This window comes from Tachypleus tridentatus, chromosome 13 (assembly GCF_004210375.1).
Source record: "Tachypleus tridentatus isolate NWPU-2018 chromosome 13, ASM421037v1, whole genome shotgun sequence".
Classification (NCBI taxonomy): domain Eukaryota; kingdom Metazoa; phylum Arthropoda; class Merostomata; order Xiphosura; family Limulidae; genus Tachypleus; species Tachypleus tridentatus.
Genome location: NC_134837.1, coordinates 153,782,910 through 153,807,645, shown reverse-complemented (window position 1 = coordinate 153,807,645; position 24,736 = coordinate 153,782,910). Strand labels below are relative to the sequence as shown.

General features: G+C 33.8%; 1 protein-coding gene across 1 annotated transcript in view; it reads left to right on the top strand.

Moving 5' to 3' along the window:
- Positions 1 to 24,736, top strand: part of LOC143240735 (putative ATP-dependent RNA helicase Pl10) — a 43,955-nt gene that overhangs the window by 3,476 nt on the left and 15,743 nt on the right. Inside the window, exons 2-10 of the mRNA XM_076483673.1 lie at positions 10,221 to 10,272; positions 16,201 to 16,341; positions 17,789 to 17,917; positions 18,863 to 18,965; positions 19,120 to 19,290; positions 19,850 to 19,949; positions 20,846 to 20,981; positions 23,863 to 23,942; positions 24,135 to 24,394. Coding sequence (XP_076339788.1) covers positions 10,221 to 10,272; positions 16,201 to 16,341; positions 17,789 to 17,917; positions 18,863 to 18,965; positions 19,120 to 19,290; positions 19,850 to 19,949; positions 20,846 to 20,981; positions 23,863 to 23,942; positions 24,135 to 24,394 — 1,172 coding nt within the window. The remainder of the gene's footprint in view (positions 1 to 10,220; positions 10,273 to 16,200; positions 16,342 to 17,788; positions 17,918 to 18,862; positions 18,966 to 19,119; positions 19,291 to 19,849; positions 19,950 to 20,845; positions 20,982 to 23,862; positions 23,943 to 24,134; positions 24,395 to 24,736) is intronic.

The window sequence follows — 24,736 nt, the reverse complement described above, 5'->3', positions numbered from 1 at the left end:
AATGGCAACGAACAAATCAAAGAATTGGTGCAATAGGAAAGCTATAGAAGTAATTCAGATGATGAAGACAACTGGCTGGTACAGTGAGGTGTCTGAGAATTATGAGAGGACCTTATAATCCCAGAGCATGGTGTGAGCATTTTGTGCTAGCTAATAATAATAAAAAGCTGTTCTGGTATTTACAGGCTGTATAGAAATCATATGATCTGTCTAACTTAAGGAAGGATAGAAAAATTTTCTATAGTGCATTGGACCTCAAAATTCTTTATAAATAATAATCTGCAATTTTTCTTTAGTACTGGCAGTTCACTGTTGCTTATTTATTTTCTCCCATGAAGTTAACTTGGGTAACTTTCTTTATTTTAATAATCTGGAGCACCTCAGTTAGATCCCCTTCTAATTATTATTCTTTTTTTTTTCTTTTTTAATAGAATGTTCTTTCAAAGATCTTAAACTGAACATATAACATTTCAGTCTTGGGTGTCACCCGAGTAATAATGTGCCTTCTTTGAACATTCTCAAACAATTCAAGGTCTTACTTAACCCTTTTGCCAAAGATCATGTCATTGCATTTGACTTGCTTTCAAACATTTCTTTAAATACTATTTTATGAATTTAGTGGTAAATTTGGAATCAAATTGTAGATTATAATTCAAACGTTAATACTATATGAGTTATTTTTTCATTTAAAAGTAAATATTAAAATAACACATCTAAATGTAGGTTTTAGTGAGCCACGTGATATGTGCAATGCAGTGCTCTTTAAAATTAGAGGTTTGTGATGTCAAAATACTATGTTGATAGTTTTCATACATATTAGGAACTCAAATTACCCATGTTATAAAGCTAGAATATAAAATAAGAACCTCGTATCTTTTTATTTTGCTGAGATATGGTTTATGTACTGAATCAAACAGTGACCCCATTTATCTCTTTCCATTTTTGAAAATGGTCTCTCATATACACAATATGAGATTACAAATCAACAGATTACACAATTACAAATCAACAGCTTAGGATGTCTCTCTAGTGGTTTTCTCGGTCGTTATAATCTGTGTAAAAGCTACTATGTTCTTTCAAACAAAGATTTCAAGATGACGGGTTGTGTCTTTAGTCTGCTCAAAGTTTCCTATTTTTTAAAAATCTAAATACATCTCAGTTACAAAGTTTAATAAATTATAGTGGAATTCTGTGGTATCAGAATTGTTATTTAGGATATTTTTGTTATTCAACTGTATAAGTAAAACCTAAAATAATGTTCATATTCTCCATGTGCAAAATTTTAAAAGGCTTAGCAACTTATGTCCTGCAGTAACTGTGAGTACAAACATCATTATGAAAGAGATAATTGTTTACTTCTTGATTTTATTGTTCTTTATTGTAAAAAAAAATAAGTTTTTAAATTTATTTCTAAATAGTAATTATCTATACATACACACAAAACTATAATAATTGTAATGCAACTGTATATTTCAAAATACTAGTCCACTAAAACACAGCTCAGATAGGTGTATTGTATATTGATCGATATTTAACATGAGTGAGCATGTACTATGTCAATGCAAGTTGTGTGATATTAGCTGGGCATAATTGGAAAGTCATTATATATATAAAACTTAAGGGAATTTGACTAAACATGTTATAATGTGTAGTGACTCCAGCATGACAAAAGGGATCATTTTGTATTTGTTTCCCCCTCGGTGTGGATTCCTGTACGTGGTGAGGGGACCTCCCAGGGAAGGTTCTGTTCTGTCTGGTTACCTTCTCTGAGATCTGAACATCCACCCACGTGTTTGCCGTGCGTGGCAACCCGTGAAGGGGAGGAGAGGATCCTGGTGGTTGAGGGGTCCAACCCTAGCACACCACTTTGGCCTTGAATTCCTGTAGACGGGCGGTCTTTAGGTGGCCCCCCCTTGGGTCAATCGGCTGGTCCACTTGGGCTAGAGTCAACCAAGTACCAGTGTTGGAAGTTCTCAACGGGTGTTGTGGACATTGTGCCTGATGCTGGTGTTTGGGTATAGTGCTCACGAAACCCTGGCGTTGCTGCATTGTCCTTGCATGACTTTGTAGTTCGTTCTCTTGTAGGGCTCCATGGTGGGTGGGGTCAGTGGGTACTGAAATTTTTCCTTTTTCCTATGGATCCTCCAAAAAATTTAAATAAAATTGTGAAAAAACAGTCAATGGGTAAGCGACCACGTCTTGAAGACTCTGAACAGCAATCTTCAACATCAGTAACACACGTACCTCATTTTCTTATATTACATTCTCTTTTGGAAAAACCTTTAGGGCAAATGTCCCCTTTTTTTCTTCAGAAGGGACTAGAGGGACTTGCTGGCTCTCCAAAGTCAGTAAAGAAGCTTCGATCTGGTGACATATTGGTTGAAACATCCACATCCCAACACAGTGAACTCCTCTTGAATTCAAAGGCAATTGGGGATATACCTATTGAGGTTACACCTCATGCTACTTTGAATTCTTGACGAGGAGTTCTTGTTGAAAGGGATTTGAAGAATGTTCCCGAGTCAGAGATTCTCGCTGGTCTCTCCACTCAAGGAGTTTCTGCAGTGAGGCGCATCTCCACTCGCAAAGATGGAGTTACACTGCCAACAAATACCCTCGTTTTAACATTTACTTCACCACGTGCATCTGCCACCATCAAGGCAGGTTATCTCATTTGCAGGGTTCGGCCATACATTCCAAACCCTCTTCGATGTTTCCAATGTCAGAGATTCGGCCACTCAAAGACATCTTGTTGTGGTTCCCTGACATGTGCTCGTCGTGGAGGCAAGGACCACGATGCCTATGACTGTGACATGAACCCACATTGCATCAACTGCAATGGTTCTCACCCCTCTTACTTTCATTCTTGCCCAAAATGGTTGGAGGAAAAAGAGGTGCAGCGTTTGTAAACGATACATTACATTAATTATCCTGAGGCTCGGAAATTGCTGTCCACCACTCCATCTCGGACATATGCTGCTGCACTTCATTCCACAACTACAGTGGGAGTGCAGACAGATTTCTCTGTGCCTCCAAGAGAATCGTTTTCAAAACAAATGAAAAGCCTTTTGATCTCCGTGGTTGAAAAGGTTGATGAATTGACTTCCGCACCCATTTCTGTTTCTCCCATACCTTCCAACAAACCTCAAGATCCACGTCTTTCAGTTTCAAATAGAGACATTTCTTCTGATACATCTTTTTCTCCCACCACAAGAGACAAAACAATTATTAGTTCGTGTCCTCAGTCACTGTATTCCCCTTCCAATAACAAAAACCTGCCCACTCGACCCAGGACAGGATCCATGGAGGTTGATAGACCTCCTCCAACTAAAGACAGTAAAGAAAAAAGACATGGTCGTAAACCGAAGGTTCTCCAGCCACTTCACCTACCCGTTCTTAAAAATGGCCACCTTGATACAATGGAACTGTCGAGGTTTACATTCTAACCTGGATGATATCAAAACGCTGATTGCTTCCTACCATCCTGTTTGTTTTTCTTTACAAGAAACATTTCTCAAATCTGTTGATACAGTCTCCATTCGGCAGTTTTCTCTGTATAGAAATGACAGGTTGTGTGATGGTCGAGTACATGGAGGGGTGGCACTGTTGGTTGATCAGCATGTGCCCATCCTGTCTTTGTCACTCAACACACCCTTGGAGGCTGTAGCCATCTGTGTTTCCTTGGGTCATACCATCACTGTTTGTTCTCTGTACCTGTCCCCTGGAGAGACATATGATCAATCAGACCTGATGCTCTCGTTGAACAGTTGCCGTCTCCATTTCTAATCCTGGGGGATTTTAATGGGCATCATCCCCTCTGGGGAAGTGCTGTTATTGATGGGAGGGGTCGATCTGTAGAGCAAATGCTCTCTGATCACAATCTTTCTCTTTTCAATACTGGTTTTTCCACTTACTTTCATGCACCTAGTCAGTCCTTTACCGCAATTGATCTCTCGATTTGCTCCCCTTCATTATTCTCCCATTTTTCATGGAGGGTTGACAGTAATCCACTAGGCAGTGATCATTTTCCGATCCTTTTGAGAGAGACTGGCCGTGGTAGATGCCACCCTACCTGCGTGCCCCGGTGGAAGCTAAATCAGGCAGACTGGTCCATTTTCACTGCTCTCGCAGATCTTGATCCTGCCATCGTAAATCAGCCATCAATAGACAACTGTGTAGTAGCGGTAACTGACTGTATTATACAAGCAGCTGCTCAGTGTATTCCTAAAACCTCGACACATTTTCCACGATATCCTCGTCTGAGGTGGAATCCTGCTTGCCACTTTGCACGGAAGGCTCAAAAATGGGTCTGGGATACTTTTCGTAGATATCCCACACTTTTAAACCGTGTTGCTTTCCAACGGGCCCGTGCACATTCTAGGTGGGTAAGACATCAAAGCCAGAAGGAATCTTGGATTAAGTTCATAACTAGCATATCTTCTACCACCAGTTCCAAGATCATATGGGACAGGATTCGGAAGGTTAATGGGCACTACAATTCTGTCCCCCTCTCGATCTTACTCTCTGATGGTCAGGAGGTGACTGATGTTCGGAGCATCGCTGACACTTTGGGTGAAAGCTTTTGCCGGGTATCTAGCACTTCTGCTTGTTCCTCCACCTTCCTGGCCATCAAGACTCGGGCAGAGCAATTACTTCTTTCCTTTCGGACTGACTGTTTCTTTGACTATAATTGTCCCTTTACCCTGGTGGAACTGAAAATGACCCTTCATCGGTCTACCAGTACGTCTGTTGGACCTGATGATATTCATTATGACATGCTGCACCATCTATCTCCTGCTTCTCTTGATGTCCTTCTGATTGTCTTTAACCGGATCTGGCAGGAGAATGTTTTGCCTGATGCCTGGCACCAGGCTATTATTTTACCTTTCTCTAAGCCAGGGAAAGATCTCAAGATTCCTTCAAACTACCGTCCAATTGCTTTGATGAGCTGTCTCTGTAAGACCTTAGAAAGGATGGTTAATGCTCGTCTTGTTTGATTCAAGGAACCAAACAACCTCCTCTCACCCACCCAGTGTGGGTTCCGTCAACAGCACTCCACCACAGACCACCTAATTCGTCTTGAAACATCTATCAGAGAAGCCTTTCTCAACTGCCAACATCTTGTATCAATATTCTTTGACATAGAGAAGGTTTATGACACAACATGGAGATATGGCATTTTGCGAGACCTCCATACATATGGGTTACATGGCCATTTACCCATGTTTATTAAAAAATTTTTAATGGACAGGACATTCCAAGTTCGTGTGGGTTCGACACTTTCCCGTTCTTTTGTACAGGAACTTGGGGTCCCTCAAGGCTGTGTATTGAGTGTCACACTTTTCAGTATAAAGATAAATGCCATCACTGAACAACTCCCTCTCACTGTTGCGAATGGGCTGTATGTCGACGACTTTCACATCTCATGTCAGTCGTCAAACATGAGATATATTGAGCGGCAACTACAAACTGCCCTCAGTGGGTAATGGAAGTGGACTCTGGCGAATGGCTTTAATTTCTCACTCTCTAAAACCGTATGCATGCACTTTTGCCGTCGACGGGGTATTCACCATGATCCTGAACTTCATATCGGTGAAGTTTTGCTGCCAGTGGTCCCGGAGACCAAGTTCTTGGGGCTTATCTTTGATCGTAAACTGACCTTTATACCACACTTAAAGCAGCTTCGGGTCAAATGCACAAGAGCACTGAACATCCTCCGTGTCCTCTCTTCTACCAGTTGGGGGGCAGATCGCTGTTCAATGTTAAAGGTATATCGTGCTCTTATTCCATTGAAACTCGACTATGGATCAATGGTCTATGGCTCTGCCAGACCCTTGGCCTTAAAGATGTTGGACCCCATTCATCACCAAGGACTTCGACTCTGCACTGGGGCTTTCTGTACCTTTCCAGTTCAAAGTATATACATTGAATCTCATGAACCTTCTCTACACCTTCGCCGTTTGCAACTATCTTTACAATATACTTCGAAACTTCGTTCCTTACCAAAACATCCCACCTGGGAATGTGTTTTCCTTCCTCGGTGGGCAGTACTTTTTCAGAACAGACAATCTGTCATTGCTCCATTTGGCCTTTGCATCTGGGTGCAATTGGATGAATTGGGTCTGTCCTTGGATAACATTGCAGATTCCACAGGTCGGCCCATCCCACCATGGCTTATTACAGCCCCCAAATGTGACTTTTCTTTCAGTCACCTAAAAAAGGCAGATACTCTAGATTGGAAGTACCGTCTTTTATTCAATGAATATCTTTCAAACACTCATTCAGTTCCCATTTATACAGATGGTTCCAGGTAATTCAGTGGGCTCTGCTATGGTTTGTTGCGGTTTGGTGGTTGCACGCAAAATCCCCTCTACAGCTTCTGTGTTCACTGCTGAACTGTATGCCATATCTCTTGCCCTGGATCATATTGCAGCTGAGCAGTACTCCAACTGCACTATTTATACTGATTTGCTTAGTTCTATACTTGCCTTGGAATCGCTACACATTGGCTCACATCCTATTCTCGCTGATATTCCAAACAGACTGGCCCATTTCTCATTAACAGCTACTTCAATCCAGTTTTTCTGGATACCAGGCCATGTTGGTATTCACAGGAACGAGCTTGCAGACGTGGCAGCTAAATCTGTCTGCTCCAGCACCATCACCCCTGTGCCTATTCCGTACATGGACTGTGGTCTTGTCTTCAAGGCTCGGCTCCGTGCCAGCTGGCAGTCCACTTGGAGTGAGCAACGCGACAACAAACTTTTTCAAATCAAACCCTATATTGGACTTTGGCTATCTAGCTTCCGTAAAGTTCGGAAGGAGGAAGTTGTTCTCACTAGGCTACGCATTGGTCACAGTTTTTTTAACTCATCGTTTTCTTTTATCTGGAACTGATGCACCAATGTGTAGTTTGTGTAACACTCAAATCACTATCAGCCACGTTTTACTTTCTTGCCATCGTTACAATTCTCAACAGCGGCAATATTTTAAACATATTTTTTCCCAGGGTCAACCTGTAACATTGGACAGTGTTATTGGTGATGGTGACTCTGTCCACCTTGATAACGTTTTTAATTTTTTTAATGGCCATTAATCTTTTTAATCTCATTTAAGTGTTGCATATTTATTCATTACACCTTTTTAATTGTGGTTCCTTTTTTACAGTGTTAATCTCTCTCATTCAATTTGACATTGGACAATGGCCAGAACATTAAATAACTCGACACCAGGACTGGAAAGGCCAACTTCAGGTGACTAACGCTACTGTTTGAACTACTTGTTAGTCGTCCTGGCGAGTTGTTATTATACTTTTGCTGCATATCATTTCACACTTTTACTACTTTACCTTTTTGTACTGGCCATATACTCGTAACCCGGAACCAGGACTGGAAAGACCAACTTCAGGTGACTGACGGTAGTTTTTATACTTACCTGTTAGTCTTCCTGGTGGGTTATGATCATTACCATTCTGCTACAGGTAGTCCTTTACAACTTTGTTGACTGGATGTCAACATTGGTTTTTGCACCATTTTCTGTTTTAATTGCTGTTTTGTTTTTTACCTTCATTTACTTTTACAAATTTTACTACATTTGCTTTACTTTTACCTTCTTACTGGACATTTGGCGACTCATTATTAAGATTTTGCTATGTCTTTTAAAATTTCTATTATTTTACATTTTGATAATAGCTGCTATGACACATAACCTGGAACCAGGATTGGAAAGGCCAACTTCAGGTGATTGACGGTGGTTCTTGAACTTACCTGTTAGTCTTCCTGGTGGGTTATGATCATTACCATTTTGCTAAAGTAAATACCTTTACAACTTCTTATACTCTGCTTTCTCTCTTAACGTTATAGATTAGGTGTCAACGTTGGTTTTATACTTTTTCATTTTACCTTCATTTTCTTTTATATCTTTTACTACTTTATTTTTACATTTTTAACGGATGTTTGGCGCAGATAGCCTCGCTGCTTTGTGCCATAAAACACTAAATCAATCGATCAATCAATCAATGTATCTGTTTCATGATTTTATTTATCATTATTATAATTTTGGTCAAGTGGCAGATCCTACATAGAGTTTAGAAAATAACATGAATATAAAGTCTTGCTGAAAACAAGTATATGAAATGTATTTAGGAGGTTTTAGATATTATGTAAATAATATTTGAGATTTCTGGGATGAAGAATAGTTTTTTTAATCATGACATGAAGCCACTTTTCACTCAGACTAGTAACAAAACGCGCACTATTTTCACAAACAAATCTTTAGAAAAATTTTTCATTAAAAAACCTCATCTTTTGTATACAGAATACTTGTAATCATTGTAAAAGCCTCAACCAAATTTCGTGAAGATACACATGCTGTGTTAAAAGTTATAGTACAAATCCTTAATGTGTGCAATTGTGTAGACAAACTTGTGTATATTATACCAAACCCATAACAAAGCATTTAAACTTGGCATTGGTTCACCCATTGACCAAAGATTTTATATTTGAGATGCTGGACCATTGGAATTCCTGAAAAACTTAGGAACAAATGATGGAACTGAAAAATTGTTTAAAGTTTCTTCAGTAGTTCTTTTTGTTCAAGAAAGTTTTTTTGTTATTTCTTTTGTGGATGCTACAGAGTTTCTTCTGGGAGAAGACACAAGATTAGTTAGGTTTAATGAGTACTGTAAGTAATGTCAAAACATAGACTCAAATCCTTATTTGTTGCATATCAATTTTGTGCTTATCATATTCAAACAATATAGAAAAATAAATTTAATAACTAACAACTAATTGTTTCTGATATAAGTTATATGTAACAAATAAAAACATCATTACTGTTAACGTTTTCATTATTTGAATATTATAATTTATTTTAACTTACCATACATGAGATCAGTGGAAAGGGGGATCACAGCATATTGTAAAAAGTAAAATAGCAACTATATGGAATTTGCAAAGTATGAAATATTAAAATTATCTTTTTAAAAAATTTATCTAAACTTTTTTCATAAAATTAGCAAATGACAACCACCACTAGAAATACTGAAGATCTCTCATATTTCATGGGGATGGTTTGCAAATTTCTTTAAAAAAGTAAAACCAACTGAAAATAGGAAGATAATGCTACAATAGATTAACAAACCTGATTTTTAATCAATTGGGAAATTTCTCTGATCACCCAACTCTAACCTGAGGCAATTGTAAAGTAAATTCTGTACATTGAGCACTTTGATAATTAATGAAAACAGACTGCTATAATCCTAAGATATGGGTAATTACCACCTAATAACTGCTGTAAGATTCAATTATGAATTTTTCTTTTCTTCATTAAAACTTGTAATTTCAGTTAAAAAAATAAATAAATGTTAATGCCACAGGTATAATTTATTATTTCATTTGCTACATTTTCTAGATTAGACTGTAGTTTTACTGAATCAGTACTTTTCAGTACTACTAAGGAGAGCAAACCAGAGATACAATACACTTCTGTATAGTGAAGGAATGTAAACAATTTATAGGATTTGATGTAAACTCTTCCATATCACTATATAACTTGTTCAATGTATAGGGAGAGTGATCTCCCATATATTGCTGATAAGGGGGAGGAAAACAATGAGAGGTTTTTGTTTCTTTTTAAACTGCCAAATACAGGCATGTACATGAAAATAGTAACTATTTATTTGTAATTGTTTTTCTTGTGTACATATAGCATATGTATGGAGTTAAGCATGTTACTTGAGCACTGATAATGTATGATACATCATAGGGCCTAAACCATATATCTTAGGAATCCTACTAGGCACTCTTTTTAAGCAGAAAACAAAATGTTGATTTATCATACTTATTTACTGAGCACTCAGATACAGCATTTTCTAATTTCTGTAGAAGTGTTTGGTACACTAATACTTTCAACACTTGTTAACCTCTTTTTACTTACTCAACACTAGAAGGAATATGGTTTTAAAAAAATGTAACATATTTCCTACATCTCATAAAAAACATTTAACTTCTATTTATTCTTATTGTAGGCTTAGGATAATAGAAAGCTGTCTTCATTACCTGTTTTGCAGTTAATTTGTCAACAGTATAGAAGTTTTAATAGGTACTTTGATTTGGCACTTTTTGTGAAAAAACATTTGGTGTTATAATTTTAAATATGTTCTGATGTTATTGATGTTTATGGATTGCATTTTATTAAATAAAACTTGTTCATGCAAATAGTTTGCTGGTCTGGACTTGAGTGCATCTCAAAACCAAAGTGGAGGTAATCCTGGTAAGTTAACAGTTTTTGTTCTTTTTTTCCATTATTAAACATGCATGGTTTTCAGTGTTTTCAGATGTATTAATTCTCAATTATTTCTTACTTTTTATATTGTTTTATAGAACTCTTTAATTTCTGAGCCTTAACTTTAATGTTATTAATGTGTTGAAGCTTAAAGTAATTATTTTGTAAATCATAATTTATATAATGAATGTTTAGAATTTTAAATGGATTCTTTCTCTGTTAAAATACTTTTATTGCAAACTTTCAGCCTTCTTACCAGAGTCTTTATAAGGCAACAATGTACTGAGCAAAACAATTTGTTAAACTGTGGAGCACTGCTTTAAAATGTGTATCTGAGCAATAATAATGAAATTACTGACATTTGATGCCAAAATTATTAAACCTACAGAGTTATGATAAATGTAAATTGGTTGTTTCAACATAATAAAAATTAAGAAAACACAAATATAGGTTATATAGAAAGAGAAATAAGTAAACAAAATATTCATCATAATTCTATATGTTTAATTACTTTGATAGTAGATGTCAGTTATTGCCTTGATAAATATTTTAAAGCAGTGTTCCACAGGTGCATTGCTGTCTGATGAAAGATCTGGTAAGAGGGCCACAAGCTCACAGTATAAATATTTTAATATGGAGAAAAGTTTATTTATAATTCTACATATTAAGTTGCTTATGTTATGGGTCTTAAACAATATTTATATAATTAACTTCATTAATAACTGTTTTGCTTACACATTTTACATTCAGGAGGTAGGTATGATTAACATTTCTGGTTCTGATTGTGTGAAATGTCAAGAAAACAAATTCTGATTGGCAATCACAAGCAACAAAACATATGCAACAAAAGCAAAGGCATGAGATTCCACAAGAAAATTTAATGTGCCTTGACAGCCAAGGAAAAAGGCAAGCTACTCATTGCCAAGTAGATACTGGGCATGAGTAGCAATTTTGGAAAGACAGTGACTGCATCCACCATGCATAGCACCGTTCATAAGAAATATCAAGAACATGAGACCTTAGTTTATTCCTTTCTATTCAAAAGTAGCTAAACATCAGTCCTCTCTTCAGGTAATACCAGGGCAACACTGGATAAGGATAGAGCTACCAAGTAGTAAGCTTCCAAAAAAAATTTTTTTTTTTTTATTAAATTATTTTTTTTATTGTTTTCAGTCAAGCTGTTACAATAAGACAACACAACAGACTTATTAGCATAACAAGTGTGATTTAACTAAACTTACTTCATTTTGTTACACACACACACACACACACACACACACACACACACACACACACACAGTTACTATAATGCTTCAAAGTCTTAATGGAGAATATTTGTCACATTTTATTTATATGGCAGCATTGTGACCAATTCAGTCATAGATAAGAAATGTTTTTCTATTTAGTTTACATTCTCAACACTTGTCTTGGTTGCCAAAACATCATTATATCAGCATTTCATGTAAATTGGAACCTTTTTTGTTCGATTACAAGAATTCCAAATCAGTGTTGTGTTCCTGACTGCAGTTATTACAGAAGGCATGCATTTCCACTGTTGAACCTCAGTATGACTGGGTTGTGGGCAATTGTTTGATACAAGTGAAAGCTTGACCACTATAGCATTATGTGTATTGTACATTTTGACAAAGATGATTACTTAAAAATGCACAGTTAGAGTAAATAAAATTAACAGTGATGTTTAACAGTTAATTTGTACTTTGACAGAAGCAGGTGCATTGATCAATGGAAAGGTAAAATATTTTAAAAAATTTTCCCCAAACATGTTCATGAATCTCTCCCTTCTCAAACATAGATACAACTTTAAACTAATGTTTTATTTTAATATTATTAATTTTTAAATGAAGAAAATTGTAACTTCTGACATTTACAGCACCTATACCATGTATTTTGGATGTGCCCTTAGGCCTAACTCAAGTTAACCACGTCCCTTGGTCAAAAGGCAAAGCTTAGTGGAAGAAAGCATAAGTTGGTTCAATCATATGGTATGATTACTTGCCTTTTGACCAACTTATGCTTTCTTCCACTAAGCTTTGCCTTTTGACCAACTTATGCTTTCTTCCACTAAGCTTTGCCTTTTGACCAACTTATGCTTTCTTCCACTGAGCTTCATGTTCTTAAATAAATTTTGAATTTCTGTTGATGATAAATTTCATGTTTTGACATATTTATGCTAATAACTAATATTGTTTATGTGGATACACATACAAACAAGCTAATGGTGAAGTGTGATGCCCACTACGGTTCAGCAATAAATTTGCCATATGACCTGAGTTGATTGTGATGCCACCACACAAATGAGTTTTGAATATTCCCCATTCAAATGAAGTACAAAATTATAAAGTCTGCCTGTTACAAACTACAAAACCATCAAGACTAATTGTAGTAGAAGTTTATCATAAACACCATTTCTTCTGGCAACATATTACCAGACTGTGCTTTTATCATTTTGTTCTGATCTCAACTGAGTTTGTACAAATTTCCAATGAACTGAAAGCCTTTTTAGCTTTTACAGTTAAAAAGAACAAGAAAAAGCTTTTATTTCATGGCACATTTAGGTCAGTATGCTATAACTTCTTGTGCCTCCTGGTGGTTCAGTGCTAAGTTTTGGGACTTATTACACAGAGGGCAGAGCATAAACAACTTATTGTGTAGTAAGTTTGTGCTTAATAACAAACATAAACTACTGCTTGAAGTTGAGATGTTGGTAGTTAAATCACACTGACAAGCAATGTTGGGAAACTGATTAGTTAGATAAAACTACACTTGTATTCAGGTTGCAAGAAGAAATGAGCACATTTTTGGTCAGAGCTATTAAGACTCCTCTTAGGGTGAGATTAATGTCATATGCTGAGAGAAAATTCAAGAAATTTACAAAGTGTAATGATTTTGTTATGAAGATGCTGAAATCAAGAAATGCCTTTTTACCTATAAGTACTTTTTTATTCAATAAATTTTAACTGGATTTTATATTAATGTATAAACAAGTAAATGACAGTTTGTTTTATTTTATATTTTAGTCTATGGTAAATAATGTTTCATGCTTTGTGTTGAAAAGAAACAGGAAAAGTACAAGGTTGTGACAGTAAACGCACAAATCAGAAGTTTGTTATTCTGAACAAAGTGATTGAAGTGGTATTATATTAACACTCCTACGAAAAGTGGGGCCTAATAGGCCCCAGAGCAACTTGAAAGGTTATTAATATTAGGCTAATAATTTTGTATTTAAATCCATTAATGAATGGATTAACGAGATTCCCACTGTCCCTATCTACTATCTAGCGAAACCACAGCCAGGGGAATGGGCTTGGAGAAATCAGGACTAGAAACGTCTTTTCGTAGGAGTGTTAATTTCTCGGAAATCGTTTTCCTGTGATCAGAAAATTCAAAAAAATCTACTGATTGTTGTATGATTATGCAACAATTGGCTCATTTCCAATTGCTGAACCAATTATTGGTAAAATACTGCATTGTATAAAATAATAACTTCAAATTAGCATAGAATAATGATTTAAAAATAGGAATAATAGTACAATTCTCACAATGGTATCTCTAACATATTTTCTACATCTATTTTGTTACTTAATTTCATCAGACAGCAATAAAAAGCTAGCCATGGGCTGGTATCATTTTAATATTATTAAATGAAGTAAATTATTGCTTTTAAACTAATGCAACTGACATTGCCATACGTGTAGCTACTTGGTTAGGATCTTGGTAGCTTAACAGTGTGCTTCTGTATATTGGTTTTGTTACTGGCTCTTTGACCTATATCTTTCTGTACCAGTCACCTCTTTTGAAGCTAAGAGAGGATTCAGCAAGATGAAAATTATAAAGACCAATTTGAGATCTTGTCGGAAAGTTGACAGGATCACTGATCAGCTTCTGGTCAATGTCCACTCTCCTTTAATAAGTGACTTTGATATCATAACAGCTATCCATCTTTGGAATTCACAGTCACTTTATACAAGGATACCAACTGCTGGTAGGCTCCATATTGAGAAGCAGATGCAGGGAAGTGACAAAAAATAGATGTTGGTAGATCATCAGACACTGATGCTGATACAAACTAATTTTTTTTTTTTTCATAATTTGTTTAAATTAGGAAACGCCACTAATTTATCTATTCACCCCCGAACCCATCTTAGAGCTACTCGCATGACTTTCTGATATGTTGCTAATTTGAGGATTTTACTTATTACATATTGAAATTGATGAAAGACTAATTAACAACTGTTTCAGGATATGAAAGAATTGTATGGTTTTTTCATATCTCCATCAGAAGTTTTTGACATTTTATTGACAAATTTGTGTCAAAGATGGTAATAGGCTATATGGGAACAAAAATAGATTACACTGACAGTGATGCAAAGGCTTATTGATTTATTTTGATCATTAATGCACTACTTTAAAGGGAAATAAAATATTACTTGTTATACTGTGTTTTAGAGATAAATTAAATATCGTATAAGTAACTGGCAGAAATGTTGCTCTGTGTGCAGTTATTTGGTTAGGGTTTTAGCAAACTGAATAGTATGCTTCTATATTTTGGGTTTGTTGCTGGCATCTTCTTGCTTGATTTTCCCTCATAACTAGGGAAGCAAGCTTATCTCTCTCTTGCTCTTTCACTCTAACTTGCATCCTGACATTTCATTTTCTTTCTCAAAGTTTTGAACTTTATTCATTATTCACTTTTTCAGTTGTAAATTTTTGGCATCAGGATTTTTTTCAGTTTATACTTATAATGAAGTAAAAAATAAAACTTATAAAGATCAAGTTACCAAAAAATTCCTATAAGTTTGTATGCAATGAACTCTGTACAAAGGACTTGTTATTGTTTCAGTCACAAAACAATTCATAGGCTACACTTGAATTCTTCAGCAGAATAAGTTACTTTTCCTATGAAATATCACAAGTGATTCTCAAATAAGAAGACTTGCTCTGAAATTCTGCACCGAACTCACTTTACCACAGTTTTAGTTTTGTTTAAAATTAATTTCGTTTATTATAGTAAACATCCAAAATTAACTTACGGTATTAAAAAAAGAGTATCATTTCTCCATCAAGGAAGTGACTTAAGAAAAAAAAGTTATAAAATAAGGCCTTATTAATTGTTAATTTTAGTGATGGTCTGTTTTATAATATATTCTTCATTCTGGTGTGATATAAAACTATTATGAACTTCACTTTTAATTAAAAAAGTAGACATATTTACTAAATAAACTTTTTTTTTTTTATAAGACCCAATTGTAATCAAACTTTGTTAGGAACTTACCATTATAATGCTAAAAATTCAAAAGTTTTATCCCAGCTGGATTTAAAAACTGTGACAGGAGTTTTGAAGAAAGAGAGACTAGTCTGATATTTATATATATTCATAAGAAAATAAATTGAGATATGCTGATATCTTTAGTTTACTTTCAATTTATATGACATCTGTTATTTAATTTGGTTATTTTTCTGATAACTTTCATTACTGTTGAAAGGAGAGCTGAAAGGAACTGAGGTTAGTATTTAGACTTGGATACTCATTTGAGATATTTGCTTTCTTTGACCTGAATTTCATAGTTTGAAGATCTTGATATTAGAGTTTTGAAGTTATCACCAAGTAAAGAGAATTTTATAATTAATAGTGTATGTATATGAGAAGGGAAAGCACATGGACTTAGGAGTGTTTGACCAGTTCTTCGTGAAACTCCTATATGTTCATAGGCATATATCTTTAATTCATATTTTGTTTTACCTGTTTTTAAATAGTTTTTTTTCTGCCCAGCAAATTTATGTTTTTACAATTTTAAAAGAGCCTAGTGAATTTTATTTATAGTATAGTTTAAAAAAAAAGAATATTTTTTCCCCCAAACAAAGTAGCAAAATATTTGACAACTGTATCATTTTTAGGACGCTACGTTCCACCTCATCTTCGAAACTGCCCAGTTACATCTCAGCAACAGTGGAATAATTGTGAGAGCTACAACTCCACAGATCGTGAACAAGGATACAAAAACTGGAATAATAGGAACCAGTATAATCGTGGTCGTGGTAGGTGTTGAAATACTAATGTTGTTTGTTTTCAACATTTTTCATACAATTCTTTTATACATTTTTAACACATGGATAATGTGGTTTCTTGTGTGTCTCAGTAAATAATTTTTTTATGAAATACATGATGCTTTATATTACAGTGTATATTATATTTAATTTTCAATTGCATATAATAAATAGGCTTTCTTGTTATCAAATTAAATTATTTTGAAAAAAGGACATATACACTATGCTAAAATAGTAGAATATTATTGTGATTCACTGCAACAATATTGCAAAATGTAGAAATATAAACATGGTATGTTTTGTTTACATTTAATCAGAAGCATTGGGTCTTTCTAACATCCAGTTTAACTCAATTTGATGTGTAATCTCTGTCATTGGTATGCTTTTCATCATTTCTTCTTCCTTATGTGAGATATTTAAGGGAAGGTCATAGCTTTAAAAGGGTTGTTCATTCCTATATTTTAAAACTTTTTAAAGTATGCATTTTATTGCTATAGTTTAAAAAAGTTAAAATATGGTAATTTCTAGTAAAAGAATACAACTCTCTCCAAATTGATACATTTTACAACTTGGGAAAATAATTATCTTGTACATTGGTATGTGCAAACATACACACACTTCTCTGCTTAAATTATACAGACAGTTGTGATTTCTTACCATGTTTGTTTTTGCACCATTCTTGGTCTGGGTAGCTGCTGCTATTTTGGAAGGCATTCTTTCAACTGAAACCCAAAAATTTGTCTGAAGTAGTTTCTCACTATTATTGTTTCAGTGACTCAGTATTTTGTTGACAATTTGTAGGCTGTGTAACAATCTTTAAGATTAACCTCTACTAGTGGGCTAAAGAAGGTTTGCCCACCTGGGTTGTTTCCATTAGGATCTATAGGTATACTAATATTATGCATATACAGAAGCTAATGTTGGTGTAAAAATGTTGCAATATTTCTTACCCTTTTCAATCCTTAATATCTGTTTTTTAATGCAAGTGTGGCCTAAGTTACAGTTGTTCCAAAGTACAATCCTAGATTTGTAAACCACTATCTAAGTGGAAGAACAAAAGAAGAAAAATTTCATTTTTCATTCAGTTTTGAAGCATTGTATTCAAAGTATCCACAGCCATATTATTTCAGAGCTTTACCATACATAAAGAGAAAACCAATCTGGTAAGGCTCTGGATTAATATGGGCTGTGGAAAAAAATAGCACAATAGCCAGTGAAAATGAGTATATAATTGCTTTAAAATGTCAGTTTAGTACCAAAATTATAACATTTTGCTAGCAAACTACAACGATATACAATCCATGCAACATATTTGATCTACAAAGGAAGTTAGTAATTTTAAAAAATATGCTGTCCATACATATTAAGTTGTTTAATTTCTAAATTCAAAATCATACATTATCCAGTTATGAAAACATTTTAAAATCTTGTCTGACAGACTCCTTTGGTAGTGACTTTGGAAGATTTGGAAGCAACAACAGAGGTAGCAGATATACTCCCCGAGAGGATGCTGGAAGAGGAGGAGGGTTTGATAGAGATGACAAAAGGAATTTTAATGATGGGCGAGGTTAGTTTGTAGTGTATACTATAAAAGTTCTTAACTTTGGAATATTGCATAAAGAATATAATTTATTTTGGAAAATGTATATGTAAAAACAGCTTATTTGTGTTGAGAAAATTTTTTATGTAAAGGAGCGAATAATATTTCGACTTTCTTCGGTCATCTTCAGGTTCACAAAGAAAGGAAGAGGTAACTGACTGGAAGCTGACCACATGTTTGAAAGGGGTTGTGTTATATAAAATTATATATTCAACCCATTTCAAACATGTGGTCAGCTTCCAGTCAATTACCTTTTCCTTTCTTTGTGAACCTGACAATGATTGAAGAAGGTCAAAACGTTGTTTGCTCCTCTTACGTAAAAAATTTTCTGAACCCAAATGAACCATTTTTACATATATATTTTTCTCTACAAGTGGGTTTTCTCGACATCACTGATAATTTATTTTGATTTAGCTGTTGGCTAAACAAACTGATGTTGTGCAAGATGGGCAAAATTTTTGAAAATATAAAAATGTTTAAAAGTTAATTATGGTGCTGAAATTATTAAGATTTCAAATTTAAGTTGATATAAAAACTTGTATAAAATGTTAGGTATATTGGAAAAGCATAAATCTTGTGATAAAAAGTGGCCAAATTAAACTATATCAGAAAATGTTTTTTTTCATTAAAGGCATTTATTGATTATATCAGTATAAAAATATGTAAGGTAAATCACATTTTACAAGATGTTTTTCTTAAATTAAAAACTCAAGCCAAGCCTAATTTGAATTATGTGACTGACAGAAATTAGATTTGTACTCGGATATTAACATGAAAATTATCTGAAGTCTTAATCAAAATTTAAAGAATTAAGCTAAAACAATTGAGTCATTTTGAAATAATTTACAAAAAAACTATTTCATATATAGGTTATATATTTATATGTACAAGGGGAATTTGTGGTATTTTCAGGTGGAAACAGAGACCGTGGAGATTTTTATAATTTTGGGAACAGAAGTAGAAGGTCAAATGGTGATAATCGAGGTAGTGGATTTTCTTCACGGCGTGGAGAATTGTAAGTGGTTGTGACATACATACATGAGTTATTAGAAGTAAAAATAAACTTTGAATTAATTACTTTTGTGTAATTTTGGTATATTATATACTCCCACAAATCAAATGTGACAAATAAAGAGTGACAGTTAGGTTTCAGTATGAAATTATTTTAGTGACAAAAATTGGCGTGACTCGGAGAGTGCCTCAAAACTTGGAAGTCGTGAAGATAGAGAAGGAGGATATGGAGGAGGTTCTTGGGATAGAAGAAATGGTGGCCGTAAAAGTGACTACTGTGGTGATGCTGATTGGAGTCATCCTTTACCTAAGGATGATTACTTGGAGAGGTAATTTATTTTTTCATGTTTATTTTATGAGTCAAATATTGATCTCAAGTTTATTTTTGTTTTTCCAAATTTTTTTAGAAACTTATTCCTGCCTGTTTGCATTCTTGTGAAATTATATACTATAGCAATATTTATAAGAAACCCTGCATGTAATTCATTATGATTGAATGTACAACCAGTATGTTAATAACAGTCATTATTACTGTGGCAGTAGAAATAATCTACATATATTTAGACTATTACTTAAATATGCTCTTGTAGTTGTACTTTGGTATTCTTCTGTCTATTAACAATCCCACTCTTACATGAAGGCTGCTTTATTCATGGCAATATTTTTGTCTAGAAATAGTTACATTTGTATCCAGAATTGTAGTTGTGTGTTATTCTACAATAATTTTATTATGATATTTTTCACTTAGCAAATATGAGTACTTAGTTCTATATCATATTGTTTTACTTAAGATATTAGTCAGAACTAATTGAAAAGTCACTTGCTTTGTATATATTTTTGTTTTTACCCTTTTTTCACTTTTGGTTTTGAACAATTTGTTTTTTACAGACAGCTATTTGGAAACAGTCACACTGGTATCAATTTTGACAAGTATGAAGATATACCAGTGGAAGCTACAGGAGATGACTGCCCATCACACATCAACACAGTATGTTTTTCATTCTTATTTTCTCTGTTTATTTGTAAAATTAGTAGCTAGTTTCTAAGATGATTGGCTTAAAACTTTTCCAGGCCTCATTTTTTCACAGTACGTATGTGTGTGTTTAATCAATAGAATGAATATTTATAATTACAAGTATGTTAAATATACATACAAAGCTTTGGTTCATACTGGAGATCATCATTGGGTATTTGTATAGAATGAGCATATGAAGTTGTGAATAAAAATATAATTTAAATCTTGGACAGACAATAACAATGTGATTTGATATTGAGATAAATAGGTAGGCATTGAAAGTAAAATAGGAGATAAATTTTATAATAAAACCCTCAAATTTACAGAACTTGTCTTATGTACTTAGAGTAATTATTGTAAATTTTTAGCAGTTTTAAAACAATTTCCTAAACTTTGATACTTTTGTGAAATTTAAACATTCCAAATTGACAAACAGAATACGTTTTCTTTTGGAGTTAATATTTTTAGTTTAGTTTAACTGTTAATTTTAATATGAACAAATTACCTTAAATTGCTAAAATTGTATTTTTAAACCATTTTCTTATGTTATTAGTCTAAATTATGATTTTGAATGCTGGAGAATATTAATCTAAGTGAACTACAGAAGGAACAAAACTGGTATCAGTATCTGTTTATTTTGTATTTGTGTTGTTGACAGAGATTTATCTCTTAAAATATTAGTATGTTTCTTGTTTTAAGCTTTGAAAATATAGACCTAAACGTAATGCTATCAAGCAATCAATAAATCAGGAATAATGTTAGCTTTTCTTTAAGCACTTTGTAATAACCACCTATAAATGTGGAGTTTTCCATCATATTATGCAAGAGATAATTTGTTTGGTTATGATACTATTAGTTTTTCCTTCTAGTTTGATGATTGTTCCTTGACAGAAATTATAGCTAATAACATTAAATTAGCTCGTTACACAAGGCCCACTCCTGTGCAGAAATATGCCATTCCAATTATTTTGGCCAAAAGGGACCTTATGGCATGTGCTCAAACAGGTAATTGTAACTCTCTGACTCTCTGACATAGAAATGTCTTTATGTAAAAAAATTGAAGAAGAAACTGTTAATAAAACTAAAAGTACATAACAGCTTAAAAAAGAAATGTAATGGAAGTTGTAACTAATTTCTTATTGCTGATAATTTGTCTAACACATCATTATAATGCCACAAAAAAGTCAGAATGAAAAGGATATTTATGAAATATTCACAGAATGTCATAACTGTTGTCAGAAAGCAAAATTCATGGAAGTTTGTTACTTCTGAGATAATAAGCTATATATTGTAGTGTTACTATGCATAGTATGTCTTGTAACTGCACTACCAGTTTAATAGCCTACATCAACCTGAAGCATAGCTTAACTTTTCTCAGAAGTTGGATATCTCCAATAAATTAAGTTTATATTTCTGAATAAGAAGCCATTTAATCATGAAAGAAATCAGTTGGAAGCTAGATATGTAATATAAATACAAATTGGTTATTATATCCCTTCTGTAACCCCTTCATTATGGGGAGGTCAAAGTATGTCTGTCATAACTAACCTTTTAGAGAATTGCATTCAAGATGTGGTTAAACTACTTTAATAACAATGTATATGAATGAACTTGGCATCAAAATGTAGTTAATAAATTAAGTTTTATTTTACATTGCAACTTCTTAATTTTATAACGATGTAATTTAAAAATAAACTCTTAAATTCCTCCTAGTATAAGAAGTGTAATACAGTGGAACCCCTCTAAGCGGCCACCCCTTGAAAGCGGTCATTCAATCACAGTCCCTTTTTTGTTTACATAATCCCTAATCATGTACAGTGGAACCCCTCTAATCAGGCCAGTTTGTCTCAGTCCCGAAGGTGGCTGCTTTGGAGGGGTTTTGCTGTATATTTTCTCTGGTTCTTCTCACTTCTCTAATTTATTTGCACTTCTCTCTTAAATGTATAATTTAGTATAAGATAATACTAAAACAAAATAATACTAAAGTAATATATAGTTTCAGATTTTTGTTTACAGAAAGCTTGTAATCTTTACTAAATGTATACCAAATTTTGTGATAATACACATGCTGTGTCAAAGTTATAGTGCAAATATGTATACAAACTCGTATATTATACCAAGCCATGATGAAAGGGTTAAAGGTCATGATGTCTTATTGGTTTGGGTCTGATTACATTTGACATATCTAGGGGATGTTCATGTGGACCCATTTCTGGAACTTTACATTTTTGATATCTTTACAGAAACGTTTGAGCCTTAGATAACATCTGTCTACTGACAATCCACACAAATGTTGTGGTTCATTTGTCTCAATCAGAGCCTCATATGCCTCCAATTCCCATTTCCTGTCCTTTACCTTTCCAACCCTTATCTGTTCCTTCTACTTGGGGTACTTCTTCTCATTGCCTTCCTTGACAACTCACCCAACATTGCCAACAATACTGGTGACTACTCAGTAGGTTCAGATTTGATGAAGGCTCGGCTTTTTGAGTTTCTTCCTTGCTGGCATCCTTTCATCAATAATTAATGGGTTATGTCAGAAGGATTTGTTGTCCAGTTTCTTTTCCCACTTCTGGTTTCTCCTTTCCCTCTTTCCTCTTCAAAATCCCATTACCAGCCAGCATCTGAAAAAAATAGTTTGGAAATTGGTCTAGTATCAAGCAATTAAACCTGTTCTCCATCCTTTCATGGGTTTTTATTTCTGCCTTTTCATTGTTACCAAGAAAAAGGGGGGATTTGCAACTAGTAATCTATTTATCTTGCATCAACCACTTCATTGCTATCAAAATTTACCATGCGTCTTTTTCTCCACCGAAGATTGGTATTTTCTTAAGGGTTGTGTATGACAGAGATGAATATCTAATTCCTACCTACCCACCCACCTATATATATGTATGTATGTATGTTCTAGTCAAAGTTCAAACATGTTTTAACTTCTGTTTGCACCCTTATAGATTATAAATCATTTGGTAAACAAACAGCTCGTGCTATGCAATGAAAGCACACTATGCAGGAGCTACTCACAAGTGTACCACATGAAAAAAATTTTATTATTAATTATTTCACCCATCTAACAGTAACTAACATAAGTTTCCTGTTTTTATATTTTAGTTCCTTTTATAGCACAAAATAAATAGTACATATGAAAAATTGGAAAGAAAGTACTTACCTGGGTCTTCTCTGTCAACTGTCAATGTTACTTAACCATACTTTTTATGCTAATGTTAGTATTGCATTACTATATTTATTTCATTAAATAATGTATTAAAGACTAAATCATGGCAATCTGCAAAAAAACAATGTCCCATAACTATCAATATTTATGTCTAACTATGCCACAAGAGCTGTTAAACTTCATCTAAATGTTTTGATGTGTTTTCTGTGAGAATAAAGGTTGAACTGAAAGCAAAATTTACAACTTATTTACTGAGAATAACATAATACAATAAATCAATTTTGATATATGAAAATGGTAGATGTAAGTAATAATATATCATTGAACATTAGAGAGAGCTATGGGCAATTTTTGAAAGGGAGAATGTGACAGTTTATGAAAGTAAGAACATAAAATTTATACACTATAATTCAAATTATTAGATATGTTTTTATGCTATATTTATTGCAATAGCATGATTAAAAAAAATAGGTTGCATTTTAAATCTAACTGCCAACAACTTTGTGACGTGCAAAATAGGATACCCCTTGAGACAAGGTTAACATAAATGTCATGTGGAATTATGAAGTACAGGAACTTTAAAAAACATGCACACATTAAAAATATTAGAGTAATGCTTTTTTCTATAATTGAAATTAGGTTACTTAAAAGTGAAGATTCATTTCTTAATATTTGCTTAAAGTTCTTTCCCTGACTGTTTCTTTTTCTAAGGTTCTGGGAAAACTGCAGCATTTTTAGTGCCGATTCTTAACCACATTTATGAAAATGGACCACCAAAGAATTTGCCAGAAGTAAGTGTATCTTTAATAAGGACATCTTGCAAAAATAAAAAACCTTTTAATAGGTACTAAGAGGTATTTATGTCAAAGAATATGAGTTTGTGTGTGTGTGCTCTAACCAATAAGTCTTTTTTTTTTTTTTTGTAGTTCTAGTATTCTTCCATTGGTAAAGATTTTTTTGTATTTTAAATGTCTTTATTACAGCCACCAAAGTTCTCCTCTCGGATCAAACAGTATCCATTGGCACTGGTACTCTCACCAACAAGAGAACTAGCCTGTCAGATATATGATGAATCATTGAAATTTGCTTATCGCTCTCGTGTAAAACCTTGTGTCGTTTATGGTGGAGCTGATCCTGTTCAACAGATGAATGACTTGGATCGAGGCTGCCATTTGTTAGTAGCAACGCCTGGACGACTGGTGGACATGATGGAACGTGGAAAAATTAGCTTGGAACTTGTGAAGTAGTTGTTTTCTTGAGAAAATGTTATTTTATATTCCAACTAAATGATGTGCAAGTGTATAATAAAGATTCAGTCAAAAAGAAAATGTCATAGAAATCTTATACAAAATAATTCTATTTCAAGTTTAAAATTTTTCTCTTATCATCTGGTTTCAAGAGTCTGTGATATTAGGAGAGTCATGCTAAATGATGTTCAGTGTTTTTGGGAATTTATACTAATTTCAAATCTTCAGAATCAAGTTTAGTATGTTTCTGATCCATCTCGGATACAGGCAGAAAAAATAAGTGTTTGTTTAATGATTGGTAGAATTAACTACCGACAAGTTCATAACTTTGACTTGAT